Source organism: Vitis vinifera, chromosome 8 (genome assembly GCF_030704535.1).
Source record: "Vitis vinifera cultivar Pinot Noir 40024 chromosome 8, ASM3070453v1".
Taxonomy (NCBI): domain Eukaryota; kingdom Viridiplantae; phylum Streptophyta; class Magnoliopsida; order Vitales; family Vitaceae; genus Vitis; species Vitis vinifera.
The window spans coordinates 913,861-933,499 of NC_081812.1; the positions used below are offsets into that span (position 1 = coordinate 913,861).

General features: G+C 31.7%; 1 protein-coding gene across 4 annotated transcripts; it reads right to left on the minus strand.

The window, feature by feature from the left end:
* Positions 1–5,438: 5,438 nt before the first annotated feature.
* Positions 5,439–18,542, minus strand: LOC100250235 (histone acetyltransferase TAP1). Of its 4 annotated transcripts, none has more exons than XM_019221907.2 (9): positions 18,438–18,531; positions 17,982–18,067; positions 12,322–12,382; positions 9,136–9,319; positions 8,890–9,012; positions 8,708–8,807; positions 8,431–8,531; positions 6,152–6,245; positions 5,439–5,775 (listed from the first exon to the last, which is right to left on the minus strand). In XM_019221907.2, the coding sequence occupies exons 1-9, from the start codon at positions 18,470–18,472 to the stop codon at positions 5,696–5,698; spliced, it is 864 nt and encodes a 287-aa protein (XP_019077452.1). In that variant the 5' UTR covers positions 18,473–18,531; the 3' UTR covers positions 5,439–5,695. The 4 variants fall into 4 exon arrangements, with proteins under 4 accessions (XP_019077452.1, XP_019077451.1, XP_010653125.1 ...); XM_019221906.2 differs by having other exon boundaries at positions 8,431–8,564; XM_010654823.3 differs by lacking the exon at positions 8,890–9,012 and having other exon boundaries at positions 8,431–8,564; positions 18,438–18,542.
* Positions 18,543–19,639: the final 1,097 nt, after the last annotated feature.

The following is a 19,639-nucleotide window of genomic DNA, read 5'->3' on the forward strand; positions in this document are numbered from 1 at the left end:
AAATATTATGATAAAAAAATTATTTTTTTATCACTTTTTCTTTTCTAATTATTATTATTATTATTATTATTATTACGATCATTATTACCGTCATTAATAACCTATCAAAAGAATAATATTAATACTAATACATGTAAATAATGCAATAATTAATTATAAATTATTATTTTTAAAATATTATAAATAACTTATCCAAAATAATAATAAAATACAATATAATAATTTTACAAATTATTGTTTTATTCACCATTTAAAAAAAACGAAGTTATTATATTTTTTTATAATATAGATTTCATAAATTTTGAAATGTTTAATCTAGTAATATAACTATTAAAAAAATATTATAATAAAAAATTTGTTTTTATAATTGTTAAAAAGCAAAATTAAGGTATGTGGTGTATTGTATTTTTAGTATATTTATGTTATAAGTCCAATACATAAATATCATACCTATATTTTTGCAACAAATCTAATAATATTAGAAACATTGTTTTGTCCTATTATATTAACATCTATATCAATATATCATTTTAAAGTTAATTTGTATTAAAGAGAATGTTGAAGAGTATAGAACAACTTTCTACAAGTATTTATTATTTAATGTATTATATATTTAAAATATTAATGTTATAAGATCAAGGTATTTTTGTCATACCTATAAATTGGATTAATATTAGCTCTATTAATAAAATTAATAATACAAAACTAATATCATAAATAATAATATTAATGAGGTGTTAATAATAATAATGATAATAATAATTTAATTAGTCTTAATGCCGTATATAAAGCACAAAAGGCAAAAATATAGTAATAATAATAATAAAGTTTACAAGTTCTTAAAAAAAATAGAGATTATCTTTTAGGGTTTCTTTGTAGTAGTAATAATAAAAATATAATAATATTTTTATTAAAATAATATTGAAAATATGAATAATAAAGTCAATAATAATCATAAAAATAATAGATGATATTAATAATAACATGAATCATTCAAAATATTAATATCATAAATAATAATATTAATACTTAATAATAATAATAATATAACTAATTCTAATATATAGGAAAAAAAAGTATAAAAAAAATAGTAAAGTTAGATGAAAATAAGAGGAAAAAACAAAAAAAAAAAAGGTGTAGGTAGAACTCTTAAATCATTACTTGAGAACTTGACAAGAAATTGTAAATGCAGTAACCCTCAAGGGAAATTATGGTCTATAGGCAATCCTTTTTGATAATTTTCCTAACTATTATGTTGAAAATAAGAGAGATGATTTCAATTTCTAGGATTTTATTTTATCATTTACAATTATTTAAATTTCTAGGGTTTAATTTTGAGTATCTGGTAAAATAATGATTTCACTTTGTAGGGTTTTACCTGGGAAAAGAATGATTTCACTTTGCAAGGTTTTATTTTGGGTATATGAAAATTCATTTTAGAGTGATTTTAGACATCTAGGGTTTTATTTTACATATATGAGAAATCATTTGTGGTGATTTGAATTTCTAGGTTTTTATTTTTCTAATTTTAAGGGTTTTCCATGTACCTATATCTAAATTTTAGCTTTTGTGGTTTAATTAATGTTCTTGCCTTATTTTTTTAATTTTTGGTTTCCGTATTTGATAATAGAGATACTTTTTATTGAAGTATATTGAACTCGCAACTAAATAACAAAATTTTTTATAAACTAGGATTCCTATATGTTTTTTTTTCCCTTTTTTGGTAAGGTCCTCAAAAATATTTTTGTTTTAACAAAAAATAGTTCATGAAAATTTTATAGAATTGTTTTTTTTTTTTTTTTTTTTTTGGCTTCAAAAAATACCTATTTGGTACTTTGTGATAGATTGTCATTAGCATAGGACTTGATATTGAAGTTAGTTGCAAACTTATGAGGTGTTTGGTAACACTTAATTTTTATTTCTTAATGACTTAATTAACTTTAAGTTAAATTATACTTAAGTTGTTAACTTATAACTTATTACTTAATTCTTACTTAAAACTTACTACTTAATTTTTATTTTAAGTATTAAGGTTGTTTGATAAAATTAACTTAAAATTTATTTTAAATCATCAAATTGACATATTTATCCTCATAAATTATAACTAGGCAAAGAAGATTGAGTAATAGTGGAGGTCGTGGAATAATAAAGAAGATCATGGAGGTAACTAGTGCAAATGGGGTAAAAAAATAAAATAAATGTATGGACTTAAGAATAAGGTAATTATTTTTACTTATTACTTAAAGTTGTTCTTAACTCTAAGTTATACCATTAAATTATTTTACTAAACATGTTTAATTTACTTAATGACTTAAATTAAGTTATTAAGTCGTTTTAAGTGATTAAGTTGGTTTACCAAATACTTACTTATAGTGTGACTTTAAAACTCATATTACACTACTTATTTTTTGTGAATAAATAATATGAATTGTTAATAATTAGTATTATACCATTGCACACTCAGATAGGGGGAAAGTTTCTGACACTATAAAGTATGAACTCCTTTAAACCCTGTAAACACATTTTAAAGTCGTGAGGGCCCCCTTGGACCTAGAGAGGACAGTATCCACATGGTTGGATGCGAGCTGTTACAAATGGTATCAGAGCTAATCCTCGAACTCGGTGTGGGAGTTTGTTTGGCTTCGTACACAACGAGGACGTTGTGTCTACATGAGGAATATGTTTATGGCATCCCACATTGGATAAGGTGGAAAGTTTCTGACGTTATATAAGTATAGACCTCTTTTAACCCTGTAGATACATTTTAAAGCAATGAGGGCCCATTTGAGCCTACAGCGGACAATATCTATACAGTTGGGTGCGGGTCATTACAACACTAATGTTACTACACATAAAACTTTTAACCTAAAACAATCTTATTTTCCACAATGTATTATTGAAGAACAATAAAATGGTGTGTGAGAGTGTTTACTGCATATTAGCATGTGGGTTCCTTTGTATTGATTATTGCATTTGTATTTGATTTAGGTTAGTTTATAATTTAGTGGCTATTAGTCCATTTAATGTATGTTTTGGTTACTTTACACAATCATTCTTTTATTATAAAATATAGATATGACAATAATGCATTACACTTGTAATATAAATATACTAATATTACAATACATTATGAAAATACCAAAGTAGAAACTTTTGAACCTGCTTATGAAAGAGACAATTATGGGTCATCGTGTTATACTCCCTAACATATTTTATGCCATAAACAAACTTTAGAAATTAAATATGATATCAATTTGAATTTACAAGGCACGTAGTTTTTTAAAGAAACAATTAAGTATTTTGTTAGAATGTATGGATTGATGATAACCTAAAAATGTTTTTTTTTTCTTTTTGTTTTTTTATAATTTTTAAAATAAGATGACAAAATACAGGATAAAACTTCTTATACAACTTATAAGATTCGATGATAATGAAGTTCAAGATACCATTTATTAGTGAACAGAGAACACATGAAGCTCATGATGCTTTGCTAAGGATCATTGGAATTGTTTGAAGATGAACAATGTTGGAACAATTTGTATATTAATTAATTTATTATATTTCATTTATTTGTTGGTGATTTTTTTCCTTTTTTTCTGCTAGTCATTGGGAACTCCATTAATACATTATATCTTGACTATCTTCGAAAAAAGAAGTTGGTATAAAGTGATTATCATTCTGGAAATCCAAATAATTAGCTAAAGAAGAATTGAGTTGTTTCAATATTTGTGATAAATGTTTTGTTTTTTTTTTTTTGGTCATGTAATACGACATCTAGTATTACTAAATAACGCACTTGGAGATGTCATGATATCTACATTATTAAATACTCGATATTAAATCATCGAAGTTGCATGAAAATAATATCATGAAATAACTTATCCGGATAAAGGATTTAACTATTTATCATGAACTCTATTATTATAAGAAATGTATCATAATTATAATAAATTGGAAATGTCTTATATCATAAAGAAATGTATTTTTGTGTGCATAAGATATGCTAGAGGGTATAGCACCATAACCCTTAACTATTAGTTCATAAAAAAGTAAATTTTTTTCTAAATTATGTTATAATATATCGTAATGTTAGTATGTCTATATTGTAAGTATAATGCATTTATATTGTTCTTATATTTTATTATAAAAGTAATAGTTTTAAAAATGTCTATTAATATCTTATTGGCATTTAATATTAACACATCATATCAGCATATTAGCATCATCCACTCAATGCTTTTGAAATTATTTAATGATTTTTATAAAAGGAACCTATAAGCCTTATAAATTGAAATTAATATTTTATTTGGGTTTTAATATTAGTTTATGGCAGAAAACATGTGTATTATCCTATCATATAAAATTGTTAGTCAAATAAAACAATTCAAATTTTTTGTATTAGGTGTTATCATAATATATTGTAATGTTAATATATTTTTGTCATTTTTATAATTTAAAACAGTACTAATAGTCTTAGAGATGCCTTTTATACCTCATCGGTCCAACATATAATATCACTATATTACTATGTCCATTCAATGTATTAAAAGATGGAAAATATGGAAATTAATAACAAAAAAAAAAAAAATCAAAGGGAAGCAAAAAATGTCATACAAATAAAAAAAAAAATCAAATATGAAAAGAAAAATTTATCCACTTTTTTTTAATTATTTCATTATAAGAAAAACTAAATTATTTGAAAATATATTTTTCTTCTATTGTTTTTTTTTTTTTTTCTTTTCAAAAGCTGAGATTATTATAGAAAGCCTAATGAAAGGGGATTTCCAATCTCTAAAATAAAAATCGAATCCAAGATCACTAGGAGTATCTTCCATCTATGCAACCAAAAAAATTAAATAAAACATTTCTCAAGTGAAAGACAATGAATCCGAGCATCAATGTGAGTTTCACTTTATCTTTGGCTTCAAATGAGATTAGAAAATGTTTTCAATTTTTTCAATACTTAAATGATAAAAAATTTCAAATGTTAAAAAGATTATAAACATTTCTTAAAATCAATGTCAAACAGACTCAAAAAATCTCAACCTGAACCTAAACCCAGAGCCATCCTACTACATTCAAGGAAATCAACACCTTTGTTCACAAATTACAATTCAACTCAACAAAGTGACAGTTACAGACAAGCTCTTTGGGTGTATCATGAGATTATTGTCTCCATAGTCCATACAGTATGCAGTTCAAGGAATATGCTCAAATTGATATTAGCATACTACCTAGTACCTGTTCCATGATTTATTTAAATTCCACCAGCATGGATCTACAGAGAACTTCAGCACCAGTAATCATATATGATGAAAATGATGTCCCCTGTTTTTATTGGTGCCAACATTCCAAAATGTGTTCTACTAGCCTATGAAACTTTCTGAAAAGCTCTAGTGATCAATCCTGCATACTAATATCAAGAAGAAATAAAAAGATGAAGAATTTTATTTTGTACATTTTCTTTTAGGCAAAGATTTTGAAGTCATACAGAGGGTTGAAAGCCCAACAGAAGAGACAAATCATCAGAAGCACTAAATTCAATGTGGTCAAAATTATACAAATTTAGAAATTAGTGTATTCATGGATTTAGATGCAGATCCTCCATCACTACTGTCCCATGCCCCATGTAAAATAGAAACATTGGAGATACCTTCTTTTATAGCAATGTATCTCATGCTTGCTCGAAGCGCAACTAATACCTTGGGTGCCAGAACATACCTTTGATGCCCTCTGGGTCAGGTTCAAAACCTAAATTTCGATAGAACTCCACCACTGCAATAGCCACACAACAAAACAAGGTGAAATCCATCCATCAACTCCCAAATCTGTCATCAATATCATGCCATTAAGAGGATAATATGTCATGCTGTGGGCTCGAGGTTAGGGATAGGATACAGATTAATTTTGAAAATATGATCATGCAAGGGAAGGTGTCAGAGCATGGACAAACATGTGACTTTTTACAGCCTGAACTGGAGAGCAACATTCATGCCGCCAACCTTACAGGGGCCAAGGCCTGTTTCTATCTTTTATTACTTAATGCATAACATGAACAGAAGTAGTAGTAGAATGGCCAATCTTCATGCCCATAAAGATAGGTCATGTACTGCAATGAAGTTAGGATGTACAAATTTAGGGAAGACCGTACCTTGGCTATCTGCAAAGAGTGTTATATTGCCAATGTCCCTTTGCAGAAGAGCTCTTATAGTCTTTTCAACGAGGGCCTTTCCAAGTCCCTGGCCCTGAATGACAAGAACATAGTCAGAAAAACTTTGCAGTTATAGAAATTCAGAAATATTAATCATGTCTAATTACCACAAACAAATAAGTTGCCAAAACATGTGGATTGATTTCACTGATGCTCCCAACCAATTTGACACCCAACAAACATATCAGTATCTCAGACTCAAACAATAATCACAGTTTCAACATCCCAAACAGAGGGCCTGTTGCAGACTTAAGCCATCTATCGTCAGTTTCAGATGGATTGCAATTTTGGCCCCAGTCCAATTCACAGCCCTATCTTATATCGCCAAAATGCAGAAACAGAGGTTCAGGTGAAAAAAACATTTGGATTGATTCCTTAATGCCTTCAACTTGTTTTGACCCAACAAACATATCTGTATCTTAGAGTCAAACCACACCCAAAACATGCCCGTTACAGTGTTAAGCCATGCAATCAATACTCAGTTTCAGTAAGATAGTAGTTTTGGCTTAGCCCAGCCCAATTCACACCCCTGATATTTATCACCAAAGGACACAATCTTAGCCGGTTACCCAACTCTTCGAAATAAGAAGATAGATAATTCCTATCTTGGCTAAGAGAACAATAGTAAAATCCGTAAATTTGATTCAGTTTCCAGAGAAATATGATTTCTGAGAGGAGAGACAACCAGCTTTCCTTTATGACTTCATATAGACCATTGCAAATATTGAAGGCAAGTAGTCCTTAAAAATTGAACCTTTTTTTTTTCTTTTTTCTTTTTTGCTTAGCAAAAGCACATCAAAGTACCTACGTTGTATATAAAGGACACCAAAATGCAAAATGTGAAGGAAAGGGCAACAAAAACAAAAGCCCCTTCATGAAGACCCTTACCGATTTATAAAATCTAATAGGTAATCCTCATCTATATACAACCTAACCCACAACAGAAGGTTACAAAGAAATGAGAGTTAGCACTTGATCAGACATTTCTTTGTTTTCAAATGATCTCCTATTCCTATCCTTCCATAATGTCCAAAAGAGACCCAGTGGGACCAACTTCCAGACTCACTTCCATTTTTTGCCCACAAAAGAACCGTGCCACCCTAAAAGGGTCTCTCTTATTGAACTTGCCATCACCCACACAACCCCAAACAAGGAAAACACCAAATTCCATAACACCCTAACTCTTACACAAAGCCGATCATGAGAAGGCACTTGTTTCTTGTGAAAGGAGATGGTGGGGTTCATCTTCCTCCTTGAGATGATATGGCCATGTTAAATAAAGGGACTTATGTTGTTTGCATTTTTTTTCCTCTTTGTTTGTCTTTCTTTTTTGGATATTCGATCAGTTGCAAGGATATCTTATCCTTTGTTTATATACATAACAGTCCTCATTTCTTATCAAATAAATAAATAAAAGGAAACCTCATTATCAGAAAACATTCTCTACAATGTGTTGCCTCCAAAATACATCCAAAGATTTTTCACCAAGTTTCAATGCCATAATCAATAACAAACTTCAAAATGTACGAAATGGAAAGAAAACTAGAATCACTAAGGAGCTCAACCCCAAAAGCTATGGTGTAAAAAGTAAACTGTATCTTTGTGGCAATATACTACTGTACCCAAACCAGAATCATGGTTTAGGACTACTCAACTATATTCTTCTAGTCTACAAGTAGGCCTGCTAGCAGATTGGACCAAAATCAAATTTATGCACAATGACACCAATTATGGGTTGTATTTGATTAAGATCTCAAATTAATATCTAGTGTCAAAGACTCAATTGAATTCAAATATGCGTTCATGCACAAGTATGTTTAATAGGAGTTAATCAGGAAATCTTCAAAATCGTTTCAATAATAACTGGACCTAGTGGTTTTAGATATTGTACAAAATTGGATAAGATTTACATAATATGCTTATTAATTTCAAATCAGAAAGGTTAATGAACAGTGGTCTTATCTTCCCCCAGACAGTATGCTACCAACAAGTATAGCCCCCCCTCTTATATCCACCCACAGTTGCCATATAGATCACTGAAAGTAGTACCGTATTTTCTCTAGTTATCCAAATTAAGTACATTTGCTTTTATATCATGCATTACACAAATATATGCTTCAACATGTTCATGTTATTACAATTTTGGGTCTGAGAAGGAAAATTCTCCTTAAATGTCCACAACCAGGATCTCTTTTCCAAGGCAAAGATATGAAGAATACCTGATATGAAGGATCAACAAGGACATCCCAAATTGTGGCATTGAAGGCATGATCTGATGTAGCACGGGCCATGCCAATAAGCTTCTTTTGCTCATTCCTCTCTGTCAAATAACTTTTCCAAGTATATTCATCATCTATATGAGGAAAAAAAAAAAGAAATAGAAATAAACTCAACAGTAAGTAGTTTTGGATGAATAAACAAGTGCAGATACTAATCTAACATAACCAATCGTAATGAATTGGAGAGTAATGTAACAACATCATATTTAGTAAGTACCTTCTCCAGGTGATTTCCTTAAGGAATGCAATGTGGCTACCATGTAGCTATTTTTTAAAGCTGCAGATAGTTTTGATAGAGGCCTTCGGGGCCAGCCCACCTATGCAACCAAAAAATCATACATTTGGATAATTAAATTCTTCATAGGAAAAGTAAAATGAGAATCTGAGAGGATCAATTACATAGTTCTTTACAAGCTCAACCAACATAAATTCATGAAAAGAAATGCCTGATTCATGTCCTAAAAGTTGCAGAAAAACTTCAAGAACATGAACTTGTACAAATATAGCCATTGATAGGTATGCCTGCATGCATAAGAACCACATAAATACATTAATTTATATGGAACTTTTCACACAACAGGCATGCAATCTCAAAATTCATGGCCATGCATGTTCAGAAAAAGTTACCGACACTAAAACCATCACCTTATCACATAAGGCCTGGAGATCATAGACATCAACATCTCCACCTGAAGAAAATATTATCTGTTCAATTGCTCCGTCAGCTAGAGTCTTTTCAACAAGAACAAACTCCTCGGGCAATGGTTCTTCCTCTTCTTGGTTTGTGGAGGGTGGTTCAATAACTTGTGTTGTATTATTCTTCAAAAACCTACAACACAAAGCAAGCTAAGGCCCTTTTGAATTATAGATGAAGAATAAGTTGGATGAACTTGGGTGAGGCAATGACACTATCAGTTTATGATATAAAGGTGAGCAAAAGGTGGATAAATTAATTCAAGCGGAAGATGAACCAAAAGGATGATACTGCAGTGCATAATATCATAGGCAAATTGTAACCAAGCATTTTGGGTGCATAAAATTACTATCATTACTGTTTTCAGCTCCAATAAGTAGCAACTGCATGTGCCTGAAATGGTCTAATGTGCCCCTCATTAACAAGAAACCTTCATGATAGCATTTTTTTGCTAAGGAGTTGAATCAGTCCTTTTTCAGCACTTCCTGGTTTTGATCCATCTGAATCAAACCCCTACTTATCAAATGACCAAGAAAGAGAGTATTCGTACAAGTGATTTATAAGGGTAAAAATTAACCACTCGCAAGTTGCCACATAGAATTGATGAACAAGTCTCAAAATGACATGTGGTCATAATTAAAATTGTGGCAACTAAAAATCAGCACATGGCATAATTCAGCAGAGAAGAAATTCAGAAAATCTAAGGTGGAGATTAAAGCTTTTCTGAATCTTCAAAGATTTTCATAGGTTCTTCCAAATCACAAAAGGAGGCCTAAAGCTTTAATGAAACTTCAAAGTACGTTGTTTTTGGCATGAAGAAGAATCAGAAAAAGAAATTCTTACTAATAGAAGAACCAGTAACCTTTAAGAAAATAGAATCAAATACAAATTTCTTAATATCTTTCTACTTCTGACTTGAAGCACAAAATTTTGCTAACAAGCTTCTAGCACATCCAGTGGAACAAGCCTGCCTGCTCTAATCCTGCAAAAACTGCTAGTAGAACAGGCTATGGTTCTATAGCTTGAAGCAAAGCAGAAACTACTTCTCCATGATAAATACAACCAAATTCCTTGTCCAATACTAAAGCTTCTGATGCTACTAAGGCTCTTCTCTCTTAATTCTCACAGCTCACAACATCCGTGGTGCCTCAAATTAAACCTTGAGTTTTGATCAATGTGATGTCGACCACTTGGAGTGCACAAATCAATTCGTCAAAATATGATCAATTCTCTCTTTCAAACAGTAATAAAGTGGGGGAAGACAGGGACTAACACAAATATTCTCAATGAGGCTTCTAAAGGGTACTTCAAGCAAACTGATTTCTGCATAAGAAGTCAACAAGTAATCATGCTAACAGGCGCAGGCCTGGTGGAATACTGACAACCTTCTGGCTAGAGTGTCATCTGAGTTTCAATTCAACATCCCACAATAGTGTAAGGTTCACGAAAAAATAAAGGGGTCACCAAAATTCAAGGATGCTAATGCCCTACTAATATTGGAAAGGGACATGAACATGGTGAAAATTTTCAAGCAGGCTAAGCAAAATGAAATATGGTGGAGTTTATACAGAAGATTGTGAGTAGGTCTGAACTTCAAGGAAATAATCATGAATAGCATAGCATTAATATTTTCATGCAACGAAAGAAGGAGAGTCGTGGCATTGAGGATCATGTAATCATTGTGCAACTAAAAGATCAAGGTTGAGGCTGAACTGTCAGCAATTTTGGATATTAGTCTTGAACCTGCTTGATTCATGGAAGATCCTTCAATTTCAGTTGCCAATAAAAGCTGCCACATGGCATAAATTTTCTTCAAATAAACTGATGCCACATTTCACATAAGGCCCACACAAAAGAAAAACATTTATATCTTCCATCAAATCAAGCAACATAAAAGTAAATAAATTTTAGTATTGCTATAATTAAATTATAAGTATCTAAATAATATATATCTATCGCCATAATAATTAAATAAGGGATGGTTTAAAAAGGTTCCCTACCCTTATAAGTAGGGCCCTTCCCCAAGCCTTCAATGCATAATTCGGTAGATACAGGGAGATGCTTCACCTTGGTTGATTTATTCATAAACCAGGTGCTTCATCTTCATATGTGGGATTTGGAGAAGCCTTCTAACCCCGGCCACTACCTCATCCCCCTTGGCCAAGTGGGCCCAAGATCTAAGAAGATAGAGGGAATTGGATCACAGGATACGTGTCACTCCTAGATGGAAATACTCCATCAATCACATGTTTACCTCTCATTAGTTGCTTCATACATATGCTCCGGTTACACTTGTGTGTGCCCTCACCTATATTATTCTCATCTTTATGGAAAAGGGGTCCTCCTCTCTCGTCTAGGCACATAACAAGAAAATAGCCTCTACCCTCTTATCTCCTCTCTTTACCCCTCCCCCTCCAGCAACCACTCTACTTTGTCTCTTTGGCATGCACCCAAGAACTCACTAAAATAGGCATAAACTTGTAATAAAAAGCACTTCAAACATACCAACCAGAGAAATTTCTTATTAAACTTAGGATGATCCATCCAGAGAAAGTCTAACATGAAGTTTCTAACAAAACTTCTCTGCTGATCCAGATAGAATAGTATGAATTAAAGAGGAGAAAGTGTATACTACCCTGTATGCTACGGTTTGTCTCCTTCTGGCACTTCCTAACATGCTTTATTTTCTATAAAAGAAGGCACTAGAGTAGCAAAGCATTATATGCTTATAATTCTTTACAATCATTTTTTTTAATAAGAAAATGAGAAAAATGTACGTCTCATGGTCAGTGCCACCAAGTAATGGCAGCAATGCTGCATCACAAAGTGATGAAACAAGAGACCACCTGTCACCATCCACTGCACTTTCGGACAAAATACTCGTGCACAAAACAACTAATAGTTTCAATAATTAAGGGGCTGAAACCAAGAAAAAAACATTGAACCTAACTCTTAAGAGCAATATAACACAAAAAACTAATTATTTGCCTTACTGAAATTCTAATCATATGTTACAATAACCCAACAGATGCACATGCAGAAACAGAGAAAAGGCCATTCCAATTCAAATGGTCATATAATAGAACCTCCCAACTCAATGGGAAGGGTACATGCGTGTGTGCCTGTTTTCTAGTTACCCGGATCTGATGGATTCCCAAAAGCTAGCTCTCGTTTGACAAACCTTAAGCTTTCTTCTTGCTGGAAAAAATAACACCGAAGTTACAAAAATACAGATGTCCAACATACGTTATATCTTCCATAAAAAACAAAGAACTCAAACTAAGGTTAAAAGAATTCCAATAATGGGAGAACTATAGTTCACAAAGACTGAGCAACAAATGGTGCATATTTGCATGCATGACAGAGAGAAGCAGAGAGAGAAGGAAAGAGAAGGAGAGAGAGAGAGAGAGAGAGAGAGAGGTGTAGAAAAGGAAAAAAGAAAAATGCTGTATATTAATTGAATAAGGAAGGGAAACACGATTCCATTTATAGAAAAGCTACAACAAATCAAACTAAATCTACAGTTGTACATCCAAATTTCTAGGAACAAAATAAATTTAAAATATACAACTTATCCCTTAAAAACAGCAACAAATTATCCCTAAAAAATAGGTAGCAATCAGATTATCCCTAAAAAATAGGTAGCAACCAGATCAGAAAAATTATGATATGATTGAGATTCTCAACACTCCCCCTCAAGCTAGCTTGAATATGTCATTCATGACCAGTTTGCTTACTAAATCATCAAACTGCTTCTTTGGCAATCCTTTAGTGAGTATATCTACAACTTGTTCAACCGTAGGTATATAGGGCATAACAATCAATCCATTTTCCAGCTTCTCCTTGATAAAATGTTTATCAACCTCGACATGTTTAGTTTTATCATGGAGTACTAGATTATGTGCAATGGCAATGACAGCTTTATTATCACAAAAGACCTTCATAGGTAAAGAGCTAGCAACCTTAAGTTCTTCAAGTAATTGTTTAATCCACAAAACTTCACAAATGTCATGGGCTACAACTCTAAACTCAGCTTCAGCACTACTTCTAGCCACAACACTCTGCTTTTTACTCCGCCAAGTCACAAGATTGCCTCCAACAAAAGTACAATACTCCGAAGTTGATCTCCTATCAATTACACTTCCTGCGCGATCTGCATCAGTAAAAACATCCACTTGGAGATGTCCTCGGTTCTCATATAGAAGTCCTTTTCCTGGAGTCCCCTTTAAGTACCTTAAAATTCTATACACTGCATCAAAGCGTCCCTGATTTGGCGAGTGCATGAATTGACTCACCATGCTTACCGCAAAAGCAATATCGGGACGAGTATGAGAGAGATAAATAAGTCTCCCAACTAGGCGTTGATATTTCTCTTTGTCAATCACCTCTACTGAACTTGTTGGTTAGAGTTTCAAATTCAGTTCTATAGGAGTTTCTGTAGCCTTACATCCAAGTAAACCCGTTTCACTTAATAAGTCAAGTATACATTTTCTTTGAGAAATGAAAATACCTTTCTTGGATCTAGCAAACTCCATACCAAGAAAGTATATTAGGGGACCCAAATCTTTTCTCTCAAATTCACGGGTTAAAGTTTTCTTCAATCTCTCAAGTTCTAGATTTTCATCACCAGTTAGAATAATGTCATCCACATAAACTATCAACACAACAATCTTTCCTTCTCTTGAGTGTTTATAAAACATTGTATGGTCAGCTTGACTTTGAATATATCCTTGAAGCTTGATTACTTTTCCAAATCTCTCAAACCAATCCCTAGGAGACTGCTTAAGACCATACAAGGACTTCTTTAATCCGCAAACCTTTTTTTTTTCTAACTTTTCTTTGAAACCCGGTGGTAAATCCATAAACACTTCTTCCTCGAAATCACCATTTAAGAAAGCATTTTTCGCATCTAATTGGTGTAAAGGCCAATTAAAATGTACTACAAGAGAAAGTAAAATCCGAATGGAATTGATCTTTGCAACAGGTGCAAAAGTCTCTTGGTAGTCAATTCCATAAGTTTGTGTGAAACCTAAGGCTTCTCAAAAACCAAGGATCTGAGGCCATTTAAAGCTACTAATTTTAATCAAAAGTTTAAGCTACAAGGTAATTGACCAACAATGTATGCTAAAATGACTAACAATAAGGTTGATAACCTTAACAACAAAACTAAAAGGTGATTCATCTTTGGTAAGAAAAACTTTTGGGGAGCCATCCATGTTGCATACAAGGTGATCAAGCATCTACCCAATGGTTGAGCATTTGATATTTTAAGAAGTGAACATCTTTCTTAGTAGCGGGATCGGGAGAAAGAATAGGAAAGGTGATTTCACTATATTTTTTACCAGGAACAGGACCTATCACAAGAATATTTTTTTTAGTAGGGCGATAGTTCTGAAAAGATAGATTGCCTATCTTTTCTTTCATCTCGGGGGAAATACGATCTGGTGGGGCTAATTCAAACCCCTCAGGTAAAATAAGAACAGCCCCCACATTCAAAGCCCCTCTTTTACCATTAGCAAGAACTTATTTCAGTTGCATATCATAAGGAATTCGAACAACTATTTCAAATACAGTATCAGGAAGTACCGCTTGTGGAACCTCAATATCCACGGGCTTATTAGCTAAATGACAATTGGCACATATAATAGGTCCAGTCGCTTCTCGTGGATTTTCATAACTCTGCTGTGCAAAAATGGGATATGCATTTGAAATGGATGTTCGAGTTATTATATATATCATAAGCGATACAGAAATGGATCGAGTAATCTGTTCCTTTATCCAAGAAAAGGTATTTCTAGTTTGCATGGTCCAATCATTGATCCCGAAAATTTCTACAATAAATTAGGTAGGCCGCTAGTATAGTTTCCTATCCACGATTCTGCTATTTACTGAAATAATTTTACTGGAATATAGGAGGAATCCCTTGGACGGGTAGAAATATAAAAAGTAAGCACGATTTTGAACACTTTGTTTATGCACAAAGTAACAAACATTCTAATTGGATTAATATCAACAATGGATTGGATCATTTTTCAATCATTCATTGAATGATAAATCACTACAAGTGACGAAGATACACGATTTAAATACCGAAAGGTCCAATATTTTAAAATTGTATCTAGAATGACCGGAAAGGTGGAAACAAGACTAGATATAATTTGATCGTTATGAGCAAATCCAAAATCTTTGTAGACAGAGCCAATCGTTAGTTCCCAAACATGGGGCGAGTGGAATCCGATACATAAATCAGTTAATAAAAGAATAGAAAAAGCTTTTATTGTGTCGCCTAAGTTATATAGAAATTGTTGAATCCAAGAGTTAAGAATAAGAAGTTCTTCATTACCCAGAATAGAATAACCACTTAGAATAACGAAACAGATTATATTTTTCGAGAAGTGCAAAATCGTATGGATAGGATCCTCATTGTAAATCTTGATCAATTGGATCGTTTCTTTGTGGATTCCCAAAAGAAGCTTTTGTAGATGTGTTTCCGGGCATTCCTTTATCATTTCATCCAACAAGAAGAGTTCCTCTAATTCTATGAATTTTTCTTGAATATCATTCAAAAAAGTTTTAGATTGCCTAGTATTCCACCAATTAGTAACCCAAGATTCCAGACTTTTATTAAGTGATAGAGAGATCCACCAGGGCAAAAATGCTATAGATGCAAGATATAGAAGGGGAGTGAATGCTTTCTTTTTTGTCATTTTTTTTTTCAGTTGTGAATTGTTAATGAACCCAATTCATTCGTCAACTCTCGATCTAATAGTTCTATCAAGCATGAGTTCTATTACAAGGTATCGAGCCTATGAATCTATTCTCTATTTTTTATTTGCGATTCAGCAGTTAGTCCTTGAATCTAGAAAGAATACGGAAATAGAATAAGAGTCCACTTTGAATGAAGAAATAATAAAAAATATTATTTCCAGATATCTCCGCGATTGGTCAAATTCTAAGCACCCCTTTCGATGAATGCCCAAGAATGCCCGAAAGAACCGCTTTTTTAATGAATATTATTCAGATTTCAAGACGAAAGAACTCCCTTTTGCTCTAGGACCTTATCATCCTTAGCATAAGAAACAAGTTAGAGATAACCCAAGGTGCACATGTAGAAGCATGGGAGGAGTAACTACACTTTTATCCCATTAATCTTCAAAACCATTTCTTTTTTATATGTCATTGTTTTATGTGAGACTCATTTCTGTTTCTCTTCCAATTTTCTACACAAACTACCAAAGTTATCGTCCTTTAACTTAAAGATGTAAGGGTACTATAGTACCAAATAATACCTCAAAATGATGGAACGAAAAGTTCAGGAATGCGATAGAGAGATTCAAGGAAGGAATTTTAGGATAGTAATTCATCTCCTTATGTCATCTTACTGTATTTCCCATATTCTTTATTCCTTGTAAAGGTCAATACTAGGTTTATTTGGGTATTTAAGTCGGCTTCTAATTCGATAAGCGATAGTTTATCCGATGGGTGAGCATTTACTCTAGGGCCTTATCATCCTTAGCATAAGAAACAAGTTAGAGATAATCCAAGGTGTACATGTAGAAGCATGAGAGGAGTCACTGCACTTTTACCCCATTAATCGTCAAAACCATTTATTTTGATGTGTCATTGTTTAATGTAATACCTATTTTTGTTTCTCTTCCAATTTCCTACACAAAATACCAAAGTTATCCTCCTTTTACTTAAAGATGTAATATAGTAGCATAAAATACCTCAAAATGATGGATCAAAAAGTTGAGAAATGCAATAGAGAGATTCAAGGAAGATATTTTAGGATATTAATTCATCTCCTTGTGTCATCTTACTTTATTTCCCATATTCTTTATTCCTTGTAAAGGTCAATGCTAGGTTTATTTGGGTATTTAAGCCGGCTTCTAATTTGATAAGCAATGGTTTATCCAATGGGTGAGCATTTACTCTAGGGCCTTATCATCCTTAGCATAAGAAACAAATTAGAGATAATCCAAAGTGCACATGTAGAAGCATTGGAAGAGTCACTACACTTTTATCCCATTAATCAACAAAACCATTTCTTTTGATATGACATTGATTAATGTAAGACTCATTTCTGTTTCTCTTCCAATTTCCTACACAAAATACCAAAGTTATCCTCCTTTCACTTAAAGATGTAATGGCACTATAGTAGAATATAATACCTCAAAATGATGGATCGAAAAGTTGAGAAATGCAACAGAGAGATTCAAGGAAAGGATTTTAGGATATTAATTCATCTCCTTAGGTCTTGGTCTAAGTTGTGTATAGCTGAAGGGCCTAACTCTTTGATTAACTTTTTTGAATGGTTGGGCTATAGATGAGGGCAGGTGTGTTTTTTTGTATCCCTCTTTCATTTGTTTTCACCTATAGGCGCCTGTTGTATACTTTTTGTATGCCTTGGGTTAATCGTTTGGCGCCCATTTTTTATTAATATACTTTTTTTGTGCCTTTGCCTATCAAAAAAATTCATCTCCTTATGTCATCTTACTTTATTTCCCTAATTCTTTATTCCTTGTAAAGGTCAATACTAAGTTTACTTGGGTATTTAAGTCCGCTTCTAATTCGATAAGCAATAGTTTAGCCATATTAGATTGTCAAAATGGGCAAAATAGTTATGGAAGAATTCAAACATTCCCTTATTTTGCCCCAAATGCATCAGAATTAACTACACCTGACTACACAAATTCCATAGCCCATACTATCCTAGCATCTAGAAACACGTGCAACCAGGTTCCAAGAATTGAAATTCATAGTTCACTCCAATCCAAATATGGGCAGAGTAGCATACCTCTCCCAACCCCAAGATTTAAATTGCAAGGGAACAATGATAAATTTGATCCGTCACAATTGCAACCAAAAGAGAAAATGGGGTACCTGCAAGACAAAAAATGCAACAACATTATTTTCCCATTCACGGCCACTTTCTTGGTTAGCAATTTGAAGTAACTACCACTCTCATCTCCTAAAACACATTTATGGCTAAATGTTTGGTTATCAATTTGGACCCACTTTCTTCCCTTTGAACCCATAAAAAATAATCCAAGACAAACCCAAATTGAATGATTCAGTTTATTGCATCTGGGTCTGTTTCCAGAGTCTTATAAAAACCCTAAGTCTGCAATAAGGGCGGGCTGAAAAGCATTATAAAATTGAAAATTCTCAACAGATGGTCAGAGAAAAAGAGGGAAAACAGAAATGGGTATGGTGAATTGAGAGAAGAAAGTCTGGAATTGTGAAGACTTACTGAGAAGTGGAGAGGAGGGCGCTGTGGGTTTGCATTTTTGTGGGGTCTGGAGATGCTGTGGAGCTTTGGCAGTGTGGTTGCAGAAAGACCCTGGAACTACAATAAAATAAATAAATGGGTTTAATTACTTTTCTGTTTTTTAAAAAAGAAAAAAATAATATTATGATATTTTTAAATTACATGTTTTATGTTATTTTACCAAAAAATATATATTTTGAAAATAAAATTATTTTTTTATTGTTATTTTTGTTATCTCTTAAAAGATTTATAAGCTAATCTTTAATATTTTGAAAAATAAAATAAAATAATTAATTTTAAATGGTTTTAAAAAACGTGTATTAACATTTTCAAGTAAATAAATTTTAACTCTATGGAATTTTAATTTAAATTACACAAAATCTTCATTATTTAATTAAATTTTTATTAAAATTACCCTTAATTCCTCTTTTACATTTTAAATAAATTTTTTTGGAAAGTATTTTATATTTAAAAAAATTGTTTCAAAATATTTTTTTATTATTATTATTAAGATTATTGAAACTTATATTTACAATTTTTCTTTATCAAAATCATTTTCTTACAAAAATTACTTTAATAGAATATTTAAAAATTATTTTTACTAAAATTTAGATATTTTGTTTATTGGGAATTTTTTTTCTCATCTTGTGTGTCTATGGTAAGTATATATATATATATATATTACCATTTTTTATTGACATTTATTGATATTAGTGATTTTAGTTAACTCTATCGATAACAAAGGTATACAAACCTTTCCAAATATAAAAAGATACTAATATTTATTCAACTAAAAATAAATATATATTAATATTTATTTAATTTAAAATTTTGTAATCCCCTTACCCTAAATTTCTTATTTCCTTGCTTATAGCAATCTTTTGTTTTTTCTTTTCCCATGAAAAAATTTTTAGCAGAAAAATAAATAGAAATTAAAATTAAAATCACTTGCATGTTGTAGAAAAATAAAGTGAAAGTAGATAAATGAAAAAGTGAAAACAAAATATTTAAGGAAAAAACCCAATGAATTTTTATTAGAGGCCTCTTATTTTATAGAGAGTCACAAAGTAATATACATTATCATGAACGATCATCCAGAAAGTTTTCACAATACTACAAATTCTTATATTTTATAATATCGTATGGTATTTATATTTTGTTCAAATTTTTCTTAATTGTAATGA

Bases quoted from the DNA above. Each gene is read 5' to 3' on its own strand.
- LOC100250235 (XM_019221906.2), bottom strand. From the start codon at position 18,472: ATGCAAACCCACAGCGCCCTCCTCTCCACTTCTCA. The intron at 8,808-8,889 runs GTAATTGATCCT...TTGGTTGCATAG, and splicing joins TTGAGCTTGTAAAGAACTAT to GTGGGCTGGCCCCGAAGGCC. The intron at 8,565-8,707 runs GTACTTACTAAA...TTCCTCATATAG, and splicing joins AAGGAAATCACCTGGAGAAG to ATGATGAATATACTTGGAAA.